The following is a 14,217-nucleotide window of genomic DNA, read 5'->3' as shown; positions in this document are numbered from 1 at the left end:
GTTTTTGAATGGTTAGTTTTAGTTTTAGTTTTTTTTTTGTCAATTCTGGCTGCTCCCCCTTAATGGATTCTAAATGTATTGCTGGGTTTAATAATACAGCTAATAATACAGTAAAATTAATATTGTTAAAATGCAAAAATATGTTGTAATATATGAGTTTTTGAGTCTAGTCGCTTATAGAAATTATCAGTTTCAGCATTTGTGAATTCACCTTTTGAATATTTCATGGAAAAGTACAATGTGACCATCAATTCACTGGAACTAATCAACTGATTGCCGATAGTTTTTGTTGTGATTTTAGCCCATTTCTACTCAAATAATCGGTATTTCAGCATGTGTTAAAGGTGCATTGCGCAACTTTTCTGTTGGGGAGGTCCGTCCGTCACCTTCTTGTCTCCATGGAGATGTTATTACTTTCCCTGGAATGTCTCATGGTGTTTCATTAACCACATCTATCTAGCATTTATTCATTAAGAGTGTTTCTATTGCTCAAAAATACAACAATTCTCTATGTGAATAGCCTTGCATCTCCACAATTCTGACCTGTAATGCGGCCTGTAGTTGTCTCCCTTCAGGCAGATTGGTTTAATCTATACTGAACATTTCCATGGAGAAGGCAGGAGATGGATTCTCCACCAGAAAAGTTGCGCAGTGCATCTTTAAGCCAGTACAAACAGTATCCTCAACTTGTGATATGTTGGGCTAAAGAAAGATTTATTAGCCAAAAAATGAAGAATACAAAATACACTTAAGCCACAATGTTAACCATCCATCAGAAATTGAATCAGATGTGTACATTACATTTCTAAATATTATGTCAATGTTTCTTTTAAAGCAATATTTTCGAGTAAATGCTCTTGTCTGGTTTATGGAACTTTTTGCATATTGACAACCCTTGGGTAACTATGGACGGCAGTCTTAGCAAATAGCATACAGTATGTGTTCATTACTATGTGCATGTTTATATAGATCTTAAAGGGCCATAATAGGCTATTTTATGATCTATGTCAGTAGTCCCCAAATTTTTTCGCGCCACAGACTGGTTTTATATCAGACAATATTTCGTGGACCAGATGGACTGGGGGGTGAGGGGACTTCATATTGGAGGAGGCGCAGTGAGCAATCCGGCGTCCATCCTGGCTAAATCCTATTTTAGTCCTGTTTTAGTCCTGGTTTTAGACCTGTTTTACACCTGTTTTTAGACCTGTTTTAGACCTGGTTTAGTCCTGGTTTAGACCTGGTTTCGTTCTGGTTTAGTGGCGCAGCCCGGGCAGCATACGAGAGGGGGGATGGTCTGCATGACATACGGGAAAGGGGGCGGTCCACGTAAGAGGGGGGGACGGTCCGCGCGGCCTACGGGAGGGGGGACGGTCCAAGGGGAAGTAAGGGAGGGGGGACAGTCGACACGGTGTAGGGAAGGGGGACTGTCGTACGGTCCACATGGCGTATAGGAGGGGGGGTTTGCACTTTCGCGGCCCGGTACCAAACGACCCACAGCCAGGTTGGGGACCCCTGATGTATGTTCTAATGTTGTTTCCTCATTAAAACCTGGAGTTTATTGTCGTTTCATTCATACACTTGAACACACAAACTCTATATATTTCAGCTTAGTTCTTCTCTAAAAACAGAAAATGGACAATGTCAGCCCTGAATTGTCAATCTCTACTGAACGAAAGGGAAAAGGAGCTGCTAACTTGAAAACTATCACTTTATGACATCACAAGGTGGAACTGAGCATTTTGAGGATTACTTAAACATATGCGAATGAAACAAAACTCAACTCCGGGTATGTTTTTTTAGTGAGTTAACAACATTATAACATGACTTTATGTGCCGTTTAAGAGTCAGTTCAGTGTAATTTAATAGAATATAATGTTATTCTGTGTCGACGGTTCATTTCTATTTAGCTGCATCGCACGTGTTGAGTTATAAAGACTCCTCAGTTTGTTCTGTGGTCTCCAGACAACAAGGCTTTGATTGTGTCCACGTCCTGATCTCTGTCCATTCAAAACCACAGTGTCTCTTCTCCTCAAATGTGCTATCAAAATGTCCACCATCCCATATTGTCCTAATCTTATGTGTGTATTCGATTCAGTGTTTAACAGAGACAGGTCTGAAGTACTCCGGGTCTGGGTTTGGGCTGGTCTGGACCGGGTCTGGACCTTTGGGCTTGATAGCGACTTGGGCTAAAGAGACTTGGACCCCCTCTGGTCCCTCTGCTCCTGTCGTCTCCATGGACACCACCTGGCCTATGAAGTGCTCCAGAAAAACAAACAAAGTTATTATTAGTATTGTAAAGTCCGTAAAGATATCTCTACACATTGTATGCTGAAAGCTAAATATAAAGTGAAATCTACTGAAGAAAGCATTTGAATAAATGTAAGGTTGAGCTGTTTAATGTCATACAATATAAAAGCTAATTATCCATGATGTCCTTATAGATCATTCTTGTTTTACCTCATAACGATACTATAATATTTGCAGGAGATCTTAAGCTCAACTTCATGACTGGTAGAATTATTAAAGTATATTTATTTCCCTTTATTTTCATTTTTATACAAGTACTTTTGGACATGATAATCGTGACACACATTTTCAATATAACTACGCCTAAACATGACTGAAAATACCTTTACAGGGTGAATTCCGTCCTCTTCAGTCTTCACCTTAGCTCTGGATAACTCTCTCTGAGCTTTCACCTCCTATTTAAGAAAATACTGAGTTATCCATTGATTTAAAGTAATCATGTAACAGTTGATATTAGTATTTCTTTTGAATATTTATGACAACCCACAGTCACAAGATGTGGAAGCTTTATATGTCCAAAACTCTGTTGATTTACCTTGAGAACCTCATAGTTGGACGTCTTGGAAACATAATCGTTCCAAGATTTTTGGACAAGTTCTTGTTGTTTCCTGTGAGATTTGATCTGTCAAAAAATCCAGTGTCAGTCAGTACAAAATTTAAGGTTTAAATACACGCTATACTACATTTTAAGGGCGCACTGTGTAACTGTTCGTCTCCATGGATATGTTATTACATGAAATATTGCCATACAGTGGAACATACCAGACAGAATATATACATGGAATAGACCCCCATGTTATAATGTTGTTACCCCGTCAAAAATATACCTGCATTTGTGTTTTGTTTCATTCACACATGTTTGAGTAATACTTTATTATTAGTCTGTCTACATCTTCAAAGCTCAAAATGCTCTGTTCCACCTTGTGACGTCAACAAGTTGTAATTTTCAAGTTAACAGCTCCTTTCACCTTTTATTAAGTAGAGACTGGCAATTCTAAGCCTGAAATGATTCTAGTGAAGGTGTATACAGTTTAAAAACACAGTGGAGCACTTCCTGCATTACCACATGACATCACAATGTGGAACAGGGTGTTTTCTGTTTGAGAGAAGAGCTCAGCCTAAATATGCAGGGTTTGTGTTTTAAACATGTGTCCCCTCACCTCGGTGTACATGAGCTGCTCCTGGGTCAGATTTTCCTTCTCTTGTCTCTGTAGAAGGCTGCTCTGCTCCTCCATGACTCTTTTGGCCTTGTCCTCTGATATCTGACAAATAGTTTCTAAATTCTCTCTGTCTGGAGTTATGGGTCTGATGTCCACATGAGTCAGCTCTGCACTGACCTCGTCCCACACCTCTCCAACCTGCAACAAAAACACACAAATATCTGTACCAGGGTTTCCCATTAATACAGGGGACTATGGTGGCTCCCAATAGTCTAAAACAAGCTAAGAAATAAAAGTTTGTCTGTTTCATTATCATATATACTGTATGTCACATTTTCTTTCCACCTTCAAGGCACTCAAAGCACTTTACATCAAGAAACCACTCACCCATTTACACACACATTAATACACCAGTGTACACAGACACTGGGGCGACATGGTTTAAGTGTCTGGGCAGATTAATTGGGATGTAACAATAACCGAAATATCATGATATTGTATCATCAAAAGTCTCACAATAATATGGTGAACTGTCACAATGTATCAAACTACAAGTTTATTTACTTAAATTCATTGTTATGGTGCAGCAATAGCTAAAAAAACAAACAAACAAACAAACAAAAACAGAGGGAACTACATAGATAGACCATTGGTCCTTTGGTGTTGTCAGTGGAGACTTAACATTAATAACACTTTAAAATCTTAATTCTTCATATTACAACAGTACCATTATAACAGTATCAATGTTTTTTTTAAAGAAGTAGCATATTTTGTTAGCCTTCACAAAATAATGCAGTAAATATCGTATCGTGAGATGTATACCTTGAAAATATCGTATCGTAAGATTTTTTATATCCTTACATCCCTACCGAGAGATATTTACTCCAGAACACGTAGACAATAAAATTAAATTACTGACATTTTAATTTCCTGTGCCACCATAGTCTTATATTAAACGTGTGTGTTAGTCTTAACAGTATAAATCTGGCTGTGGATTTCAAAAATTACTAAAATGCACGTACCTTAAAATCCAGATATCTCTTAACAATTCTCAATGTCACATAGTCCTCAGTTGATAACCCAGGAAGGTCGTGAAATCCTGAAAATAACATCTATTACAATTATAAACATTCACTGCTTTTAAACAATAAGGAGAATAAAATATGTACTTTAAAAGCTATATTTCTGTAGACATAAAAAGGAGAGCCGTTCTGTGAATGACTTTACCGACTGCACAGAAGATCAGGTAAATTTTTGCCCTCAGATTCTCCCCTATCTCCAGAATTGAAGCACTGGATGATCCATCGAGGCACAGGCTTTGTGTTTCCTCCTGCTGCTTATGATAAAGTGGCTTTTTGGGATCTGCTTAGCGAGAAAAATTAATAAATAAATAAATTAATTAATTACAAAAGGATTACAACTCTCCAATTTGTCTGGCTCATGGAATTATTTAAAAAAAAAATCACAAAATAAAAATATACAAATCTAAAAGTATAAACTAAAATATAAAATGAGTGTGTTTGTGTGTGTGTTTTAATTATAATGTCTAAAAGTGACACAGTTTCAAACATTTTCAGAAGCCTGTGATCAGACAAATGTTCACGGTCCTGAGTTTGATTTTCAGCTAAAATAGTGAGTGTGAGTAACTGAAAAACAAATTTTATGTATGAGAGATTTGTTTAACAGCACAAATCAGCTAGTTCCACCTTAGTCTGTTCTTTATGGTCAGATTGTGTAAAAATAAAGCCCAGAATAAAGGCTAATAAAGCCTCAGACAGAGCAGAGCCAACAGTTAGCATCACACACTTACCTGTGATGCACCCCTCCTGGTTTCTTTGCACCCCGAGCTCAGCCTCCTCGTCCCTCCACATCTGCAGAAGAACTCTTGGGGCTGTTTGTCCGGCTCGATCTGTCCAGCTCCTCAGATGGGACCCTGTGTTTGGGTTTTCACATAACTCCAGAAGGGTGGACAAAATCAGGCTGTGGACACATTTGGGACTCGACTGAAAGAAATAAAAAGAAAAAAAAAGAAAAAAAACATATTATTTATATATTTTACAACAGACACGTTTATTCTATGTCATACTTTTTAAAGATGTGTAGCTTTTCTGAATGGGAGTTCACCACCTGTTTGACTCCATGGATATGTTATTGCTTTGTCTGAAATAATCCACAGTTTGGCATTACACGTAACGTATCAATTTCGCGTTTATTTCACTGTAGGTGTTTATTGCTCAAAAGCACATTAAAAAAGATGCAGTCTTATTGTGAGCAGCCTTGCCTCTCCATTGTTCTGACCTGTAACTAGATATGGTGGCATCACCTGCTTGTTTCCATGGGCATATGTAAGTTTAATGCCATATTGTGGAACATTATAGGAAAAGCAATAACAAGTGAGTGAGTAAACGTGAAAAGAATAACATACACATAGCAGATCAAGCAGTAAACAGACTCCCTCTTTGGCCAGAAAGAAATCTTCAGTTGTGTAGCAGCCAACAATGCAAGACCTATGGCAGGACAAAGTATAAATAATGATACCATTAAATGTTTGAAAATGAAAATAGGTAAAAAGTGAACATCAAGTGAACATCAAGTGAACATCAAGAGAAACTTTAAGGTGCTATACTGACCAAACACAGTCGACAGTGGAGAGGAGGAGTTTGTTGTGCCCTAAACCGCTGTAAAACAGATCACAGCCTTTCTTCAGGAAGTGAATGACCATTTCAACTCCTTCAGACCCAAACAGCTCCTGTAAGTGTTGCAGGAATGTGTTAAACAATACAAGATGTTGAAACTATGTTTTTAATGTCTCATATGTCTCATGCGCTTTTTTCCAATGTGGTTTTTAACTATAAATGGCAAATAATCAGTGATGGAATGTAATGAAGTAATTAAGCTTTTACTTAAGTAACAAAACAGAGTATTTATTCTATTACTGAACCTAACCAAACCCTAACCAAAATAATACGCTCAAGAAGTATAACTTTATGACCAGTGAAAATACTGTACCTTCCTGTGCATGTCGCTCTCACACAGAGTAGAGAGGATGAACTGAATGTTGGATTTTATCTCCAAAGAAACTGCGTCGTCCTCATCAGAGCTTGCCTCCATCTGCATCAACACACCTGGGAGAGAGGGCACATTACCCAGCACTTTAAGAATACAAAAATGGAAGCTCATTTCAAATAGTGTCTATCCATTTTTGGTAATTAGAACAAACTGAATACAAATTGAGAAGTTGCTGCTTTGCCTGGAATGTTCCACCGTATAGCATAAAACTTATAAATCTCCATGGAGACGAACATGCAATTTCAGCAAACCAAGTATTTTTGTCATTTTTGTCATTTGACGGCGCAAAACATAAGATTATACCGCACTGTAGACAGTGTTGGTCATATTACTTTGCCAAAGTAATCTGATTACTGATTACTATGTTACTTTGAAAAAAAACTTAATCATACCGCTCAGGAACTAACTAAAGTTCTCCTTAAACCAATATTTGTGTTTTGGTTCACAGCTGATCTGCCTCTGACGTCAGAAGATCCTGTGCTCCTGTTTGTCTTTTTACTGTTTCAGGAGTCATGACACGGATCTAATTTTCAATTGTAATTAGTTACAGTTACTGTCCAACACTGACCAAGGAACATTCCAGGAAAAGCAGTAACATTTTCATGAGACAAGAGAGTGATGGGCTGAATGTGTGTGTGGGAGATTGGAATAATGTGGTTTGAGTACTAACTATAGTTATAGTCTAGGTTTGGTGCAGTGTAAAGGATGTGATGAGATACCCAGCAGGTCACCGATGGAGCCCTGGTCACACAGGTCCTGGTTGACAGTCTCCTCTCCCTGTGAAGTGACTGCAGTGAGGAGCCTGATACAAAAGTGCAGCAGGGTCTTTCTGCAGTCTCCTATGAGACCAGTAGAGCCTCGGATCGTATCAGGGACTTCATCTGAAATAGAGAGAAATACAGCTATGACACTTCACATACACATAAGATCACATACCACAAAATCTTCAAAGTTAAAATAGCAAACATATTGATAATTTTGGACAAAAAAGAGTTAACACATTTAACAAGTAATTGATTCATTATATATTATGTAAAAATTTAATCTTGTCTTATTCTTGTGTGAAACGTGTCTTCAGTCCCAACAATAAGGATTTATCAAGAGACTACAAAACTGCTTTTTCTATCCAAAAGTGAAATACAAATCCACTCTCCTGTCTTCTCTTAAGATGTGTAGACCAGGTTCTATTGACTGAAACTGCTTTTATAACACATAACATTAAGGTGCAAATAGTATTGTCCCACATGTATTGCATTTTGACTCCCCCCTGTGCTGTCTGACCATCATGAGTGCACCAGTCCATGAGCCTCAGCACAAAGGCGTTGCCGTGATAGGACATGTACTCGTCCAGCAGGTAGGGGGCGATAGAACACAGAGTCTCCAGAGCCTTCAGACACAGCTCGTGAGACTGGACTGAGGACCAGCTTCGAGATGCAGAGTGAATCCGGGGAGAGACGGGCAGAGGTTTAGTGAGGAGCAGGAGAGACAGGAGCACGTTTTCCTCTTTGTAAAGCTTCAAGAAAAGAGCAATGCAAAAATGTAGAGAGAGGTTTTCAGGTCAGGTCATCACAACATTCTACAGGTCTTATTTAACACAGATGGCGAGAAACTTTTTGCTGTAACATAGAAAGTTCACTTGAGAAATTATTAGGCTCAAAATTTGTGAATTTATTTTAGATTTTCTTTTGAAAATTGTAAACTAGCGCTTGCTCTTCTGGGATTATGACATCAACAATAATTTAGAGGTGCATTATGCACCTTTTCTGGTGGGAGGTCCACCACGTGGTTGTTTCCAGGGTGAGGTTATTGCTTTGCCAAGAATGTGTCACAGTATGGCATTAAACTGATCCACCAAACATGGGATCAATTACAGGTGTTTTTATTCCTTAAAATGTCTTGGGAGAAGGCTTGCCTCTCGACAGATTTGACTTGTAACTAGTGTCCATGTAGATAGATAATGATTACTGCCATACTGTGTAAAACACCAGGCAAAACAGTGACATCTTCATGGAGACAAGCAGATGACAGACCCTCCACCAGAAATGTTATAAATGTTAGTGTTAGGGTATTATAATGTACCTGCAAAACAGTCGTATCAACAGACATCAAGGACAATAGATTTAGAAGCATCTTTTTCATTTTCAAGTCTTCATGACAGTAGTTCAGCTTTAAATTGATGAACAAAGGATTGGTGGGTCTTACTAAAATATATAAAAAAGAGCAGTTAAGTGGACAAAGAAATATATCAAAGCATATTATTAACATTGAATGGTACCTTACATTCTGGGTATGTGGACAATGATATGAGCAGTTTAGCGAAGAGACTCTCCTGAAAAAAAAGACATATGAGTAGTTTTAAAATTACTTTTAGATTCCAGTAAATGTGAACTTACAATGAGCAAAGTGTTGCTGTTTTCAGCGATTAGTGTTGTGAGGACGAGCAGGTCGTTTCTGAGGCTCAGCTCTGAATGGTGAACCGCTGTCAACAGCTGGTGTAGAAAAGCCTCTTTCAGAGATCTGAAAAAAACCCAAAAACAAATATATATACTAAAAGTACATATGTTATGGTATTACAACAACCCCATAGCCCAGAGGTCTCCAACAGGAGCTACTAGTGGCTCTCCATCCTCTTCCAAGTGCTGAATTTGATGAATGAAATGCCTTTTAACACTGTAAATGTATTGTTTGATGCATAACTGGCACTAATACGTTGATAATGGTTTGTCCAAAGACATTCATTTTGTCTTCTTTTGCACATTAACTTCTTGGGTTCTGTTTAAAGACAGTACAGAAGGAGATGTATTTACCTAGTTAACGGCTTTCAGATGGCGTGCAGCTAGCAACTGAAACATGACAACAAGGTAAATACTGTACATCTCCTACTGTACTGTCTTTAAAAAGAACCCAAGAAGGTAACATAATGGCTTATGTTTCAAAGTCATCTCACTGTACCCCATCTAAGGTTTGCCCTGGATAAACTTAGTAGCTCTCTGGCATTTTTGTTTTGTAAAGGTGGAAAAAGGTTGGAGAGCCCTGCCATAGCCCTGTAGGTATGGTCTCAATATACAAAGGACTGCAAGCTTGTTCTCAATTAAAAACACAGGCTAAAAATGTATTAAATTATAGTAATAGTACAGTTATGCGTGTTTATGGGCATATAAAGGACCACACACTGCGGTGAGACTGTTGTACTTGGACCTTGAACTGTACTCACGAAATGTAGCAATTACTTTCCTTGAATTATACTCAGTTACAAAGTACAGGTTTAAAAATACAATTACCCAAAGACTCTACTCACAGTTACATGATACCTCTGTAAATTTGCATGTAGATTATAGACTAAAGTGTAATGTATAAGAGAGTGTTGTCACATTAAGATTTCAAACTTGAATTTGATACTAAAGAGTGGACTCAATACTCAGTACCGATTCTGATACTGATTTCAACACCACAATAATAATAAAAATCACTCCTTATTTAGACAATATAATATCATTTCCAACAATAAATAAAAGTACTTTCTTCGATATTACTGTGTGGAGTTACATCTCTGTAATCCCTCTCTGGTCCAGATCTAGTTTCAATACAAGTTTTAGTATTTATTAGTGTGATTGTTTTATTCCTTTGACACCCTCGTATAGGACATGAAAAATCCATGTCATCTTCATACATACACTAGACACTCGATGGTGCTGAGTTGGGCCACAGCTCTGTGCTTATTTCCACTCTCCAGAAGGTTCCAGAGGATCTCGATGGAGCGAACCAGGACTGGCCCGGTAGACTCCGACTCATTCATGTGCAGACAGATGCTCTCAGCTCCCCGGGCCTTCAGTATTTGCCCACAGTTCAAGTCTGTTAAACATATAAGACGTGATTAAGGACAAGCCCATTGACATCCATTGACTTTGACTCAAGGACACTTAAATCACTGTTTTGCTTGTTTAAGTCAAACACATTATACCCTTCAGATACTTTGACCAATCAACAACAAGCAGGGCTGTACACTGACTTTTTGAAATATGTCATCTTGATAGATTGTCATGCTATTCTTAGTTTGGTTTTATTCTTACCTGATTTAGTCCTGGTTTATTCCTGCTTCAAATTATGGTTTAGTTTGGAGCTAAAGATCATTTATATCTGTTTTAGTCCTGGTTTGATTCTGGTGGAGTCAAGGTTATAACTGGGGAACACCAGAGTCATGAGTGCTTAAATTCATAATATAGTAATACAGTTTTAATCCCTTTCTAATGAAGATTGACTGGAGGAGATGGAGAGCAGTTTGAGAGCCTACAGCAGCTGTAGTGAGTCTAATGTCAGGTCAATCCTTTTTTTTTTTAACCACCAGATCTTACTTGTGCTATAAAACAAACTTTCCTTTATTTGGTCCAGGTTTATTCTTTGTTTATACATGGTTTGTACAGTTCTGCTGCAACTCCTGGTTTAGTCTCTACACGTCTATATAGTTTTAGTCCTGGTTTGGTCCTCTTTACCTCTGGTTTTAGAATGCTTTATGTCTAATTTCATCTTTAAATGCATAGTAAACATACAGAAGTGCAACCCTCTATGATTTCTGAGTTAAATTTATCAATATTAAATACTGACCGGAGGAGCAAGAGAGGAGCTTCAGAACCTGCAGCAGCTGTAGTTTGATGTCAGGTCGATGGTCCACAGATGCCAAAGACAAAACCAGTGTTTGGGACAAGTCAGTTTTGTCCAGCAGCTGAAGCCTGAACCCCGGAGACATGGGCTGGGGTCCTGACAAAAATAACATGTCAATGTCGGAACTTACTATTATCACTTGTACATAATATTGATGGGTATCAGTTTCCTTATATTATGCCATTTTGAGAACCATTCAAAATAAATAATGTTTCATTTTGAATTGTTAATTGCCTTTCAACTTTTCATCATTATGAAAGCAGTGGATTGGAAGAAAAGTGTGGTGTGGTTGAATACATTTAAATTCAAACATGTCACTAATAGAAAAATAATGCAATTTTGCTTTAGGATATTTGGGGAGATAAGAGACATTATAAGAGACATTATCAAATTCTTGAATCTGAAAACATTACAAAAAATACCAATAAAAACATAAAAATTAAATAAGGCACCTCCTTAAAGCAAATGTATGTAATGCATTGCTCTTCTTACTCCTTATTTGAATATGACTAATCCCTACACTGACAATGAAGCTTTTACAATGTCACTAATGTCTCAATGTATCATAAGTCTGTCAAAAAACAATACAAAAACAAAAACAACTTAAATCTACTATAACAGTACTCCATAAATTATTTTATCAATATCACCAACACAAAAACACCTCTAGGACTATCACAGAACAACACAAAACCACAACTGCTTCACCACAGGAGCCACAGAGCCTCACGTAGCGTCAGTTTAGAAAATCGATTCTCAAAGTGGAAAGGCCTGGCTGTGCTCCCATGTCTCCTCTGCGTACCATCGGGGAGCTGCCGGGGAGTCACACACTGATAGAAGGACTTCACACACTCAATGATGTTCACTTTGACATCTGGACAAGTCACGCGCATCAGATAACCTAGAAGTAGATACATAAGTGTTTTAAAGTTCCTATATTATGCTAAACTGACTCTTGTGAGCTTTTAGACATGTTAGAATATTGTTTACCCCTCAAAAACATAGCCGATGTAAACCTTTATTATTAGTCTTTTCTACCTTTTGATGTCATGAAGCGGTAATTTTCAAGTTAACAGCTACTTTTGACCTTTTTCAGTATAGACTGGAAATTCCAGAGTTAAAAACATCCAAATGATTATAATTAGGGTGTATTCCTGTATTACCACATGACATCACAAGGTGGAACAGAGTGTTTTCTTTTTAAGAAAAGAACTCAGACTAAATATGCAGGGTTTATGTGTTGTGTGAATGAAACAAAACGCAACTCCAGATATGTTTTTGATGAGTAAACAATATTATAATATTGATCAGAAAACAGTGTAATACAGACTCTTTGATTAGTTTCCAGAAAAGGAAGAACAATTTTGTGTTTTTTAAGCAATTTACATATGTACGAGCAATTTCTATTAAGTAGAAATCTAAGTACACTAGTATTAAAGATTATGTGCTTTTTGGATAATATAGTGTATTTCCACAAACACACGGTTAATACAGTGTTTCTACAGTCAAGTAGTGATGTACAGTAATGTATAACTCACAAATTTTTTTAATTTGTATTATTATTATTATTATTATTATTATTATATTTTTTTATAGCTCACCAATTTGTGACAAAAAATGGATGACATCTTGGGCATAGTTAGGTTCATCTGATGCCCTCTCCTTCAGGAAGGAAAGCCTATGGAAGATTGAATTTGAATTATTTATATTATGTATTTAATTGTAAGTGCATATTAAATACAGTATGTAAATTAACCTGCATAATTTAATTGCTTCACACAAGAATGGCAAATAGACTGGATCCTCTTTTGATTTCTCTGCGCAGATGTCAAATACTTTTGCCAAGCCTTTCAGATCCTTCAAGAGCTTAAAATAGTTCAGGAGGTTTTCTGAGGTCTGGTTATAAATGCATAATACGTGAACCCCATAGAGAGATGTGAAGTGTTGTCATCAAAGCAGAGGTTATTTCTGAACAGGGAAACTGCTGAGAGCTGCGTCAGGGCTAAATTGGAGCCTGGGGATGGTGGTTGCCTCTGAGCTCACGGTGCATAAGATCACATATATTTCCATGACAGTACCAGGGGACACCCATTGGGAAAATGTGACAATCTAGCTGACAATTAAAAGAAAGCAAACTATAAACAGCAGTCACACATGCCATATTAAACAAAGGTAGAAACAATATATTAAAACTGCATTTTTCTAATAGAAATACAGATTTTACTGAAATATTTGGATTATATTGACACAACTTTGTAAAAAACAGATTGTCTTCTTACCAAATAAAATGTATCTTGAAAAAAAAATTGTATGCTAATTATGTTAAAAGGATACAAAGCCATTTGGGTTTCTCTTCAGTATTTTCTTCAATACAAAGAGGTGTCTCTCCTTTAAATTACCCTTAAAACAGACACAATTTGGTTATAATACTAATTTAAATAAACCGAGAAAGTCAAGCTGTGATTTTCACTTACTGTCAAAGGATCTTCAAGAAGGCGAATCACCTTGCTAAGTTCAATATTTTTAGCACTGTCCTAAAAGAAGATATTTTATTTAGTGTAGGCAATATAGCAGTCAATCTAGCGTCATAAAGTACATTTAGAAAACAATTTAGGAATTAACTTAACATATCATAACAAAAGGCACATTATATATTACCTCTAGTTGTTTTCTGTCAGTTGTTGCTGATTTAAATGTGGGAATTTCCGGTTTTCTTCTTTGCAGTAGTTTTCTTGAATCCATTTGTTTCAGTTTATTTGATGTAAAATTTCTCCTCCAGAAAACGTGACAGCGCTACATTTCACTTTAGATTCTAATAACAATCACTTTAAAAACCAAGTGTCTCTGTTTTAAAATTATAACACTAATCAGTAAAGTTTGCTGGCATACTGGGAAGTCATGTCAAATGATGAAAAAGAATGTTAAAAGTCGATAAAAGCGTCTTGTGTTGTGTTTTTCGTGCCGGATCTCTGCTTTTGCCGCTGTTGTCAAAGTCCTAGAGGCGTCCTGACGTTGCCATGGT

The 14,217-nt window shown here is 37.1% G+C and overlaps 1 protein-coding gene across 1 annotated transcript; it reads right to left on the bottom strand.

Moving 5' to 3' along the window:
- Positions 1-860: 860 nt before the first annotated feature.
- LOC110168886 (cilia- and flagella-associated protein 69-like) lies at positions 861-14,161 on the bottom strand. The gene is made up of 23 exons (XM_055157434.1): positions 13,854-14,161; positions 13,670-13,729; positions 13,530-13,595; positions 12,952-13,061; positions 12,797-12,873; positions 11,926-12,096; positions 11,139-11,291; positions 10,211-10,388; positions 8,930-9,053; positions 8,817-8,865; positions 8,616-8,737; positions 7,818-8,049; positions 7,256-7,417; positions 6,477-6,592; positions 6,098-6,216; positions 5,893-5,974; positions 5,278-5,470; positions 4,695-4,829; positions 4,490-4,566; positions 3,468-3,665; positions 2,843-2,929; positions 2,631-2,702; positions 861-2,259 (listed from the first exon to the last, which is right to left on the bottom strand). The coding sequence occupies exons 1-23, from the start codon at positions 13,935-13,937 to the stop codon at positions 2,092-2,094; spliced, it is 2,835 nt and encodes a 944-aa protein (XP_055013409.1). The 5' UTR covers positions 13,938-14,161; the 3' UTR covers positions 861-2,091.
- Positions 14,162-14,217: the final 56 nt, after the last annotated feature.

The sequence above is a fragment of the Boleophthalmus pectinirostris genome, unplaced genomic scaffold, assembly GCF_026225935.1.
Source record: "Boleophthalmus pectinirostris isolate CB_2022bp ecotype Guang Dong unplaced genomic scaffold, ASM2622593v1 HiC_scaffold_21, whole genome shotgun sequence".
Taxonomy (NCBI): Eukaryota; Metazoa; Chordata; class Actinopteri; order Gobiiformes; family Gobiidae; genus Boleophthalmus; species Boleophthalmus pectinirostris.
This window is presented reverse-complemented; position numbering and strand designations above follow the sequence as displayed.

Bases quoted from the DNA above. Each gene is read 5' to 3' on its own strand.
- LOC110168886 (XM_055157434.1), bottom strand. From the start codon at position 13,937: ATGGATTCAAGAAAACTACTGCAAAGAAGAAAACCGGAAATTCCCACA. The intron at 8,050-8,615 runs GTACATTATAAT...CTTTTCTTGAAG, and splicing joins TTGATACGACTGTTTTGCAG to CTTTACAAAGAGGAAAACGT. The intron at 2,703-2,842 runs GTAAATCAACAG...TTTCTTAAATAG, and splicing joins CCAACTATGAGGTTCTCAAG to GAGGTGAAAGCTCAGAGAGA.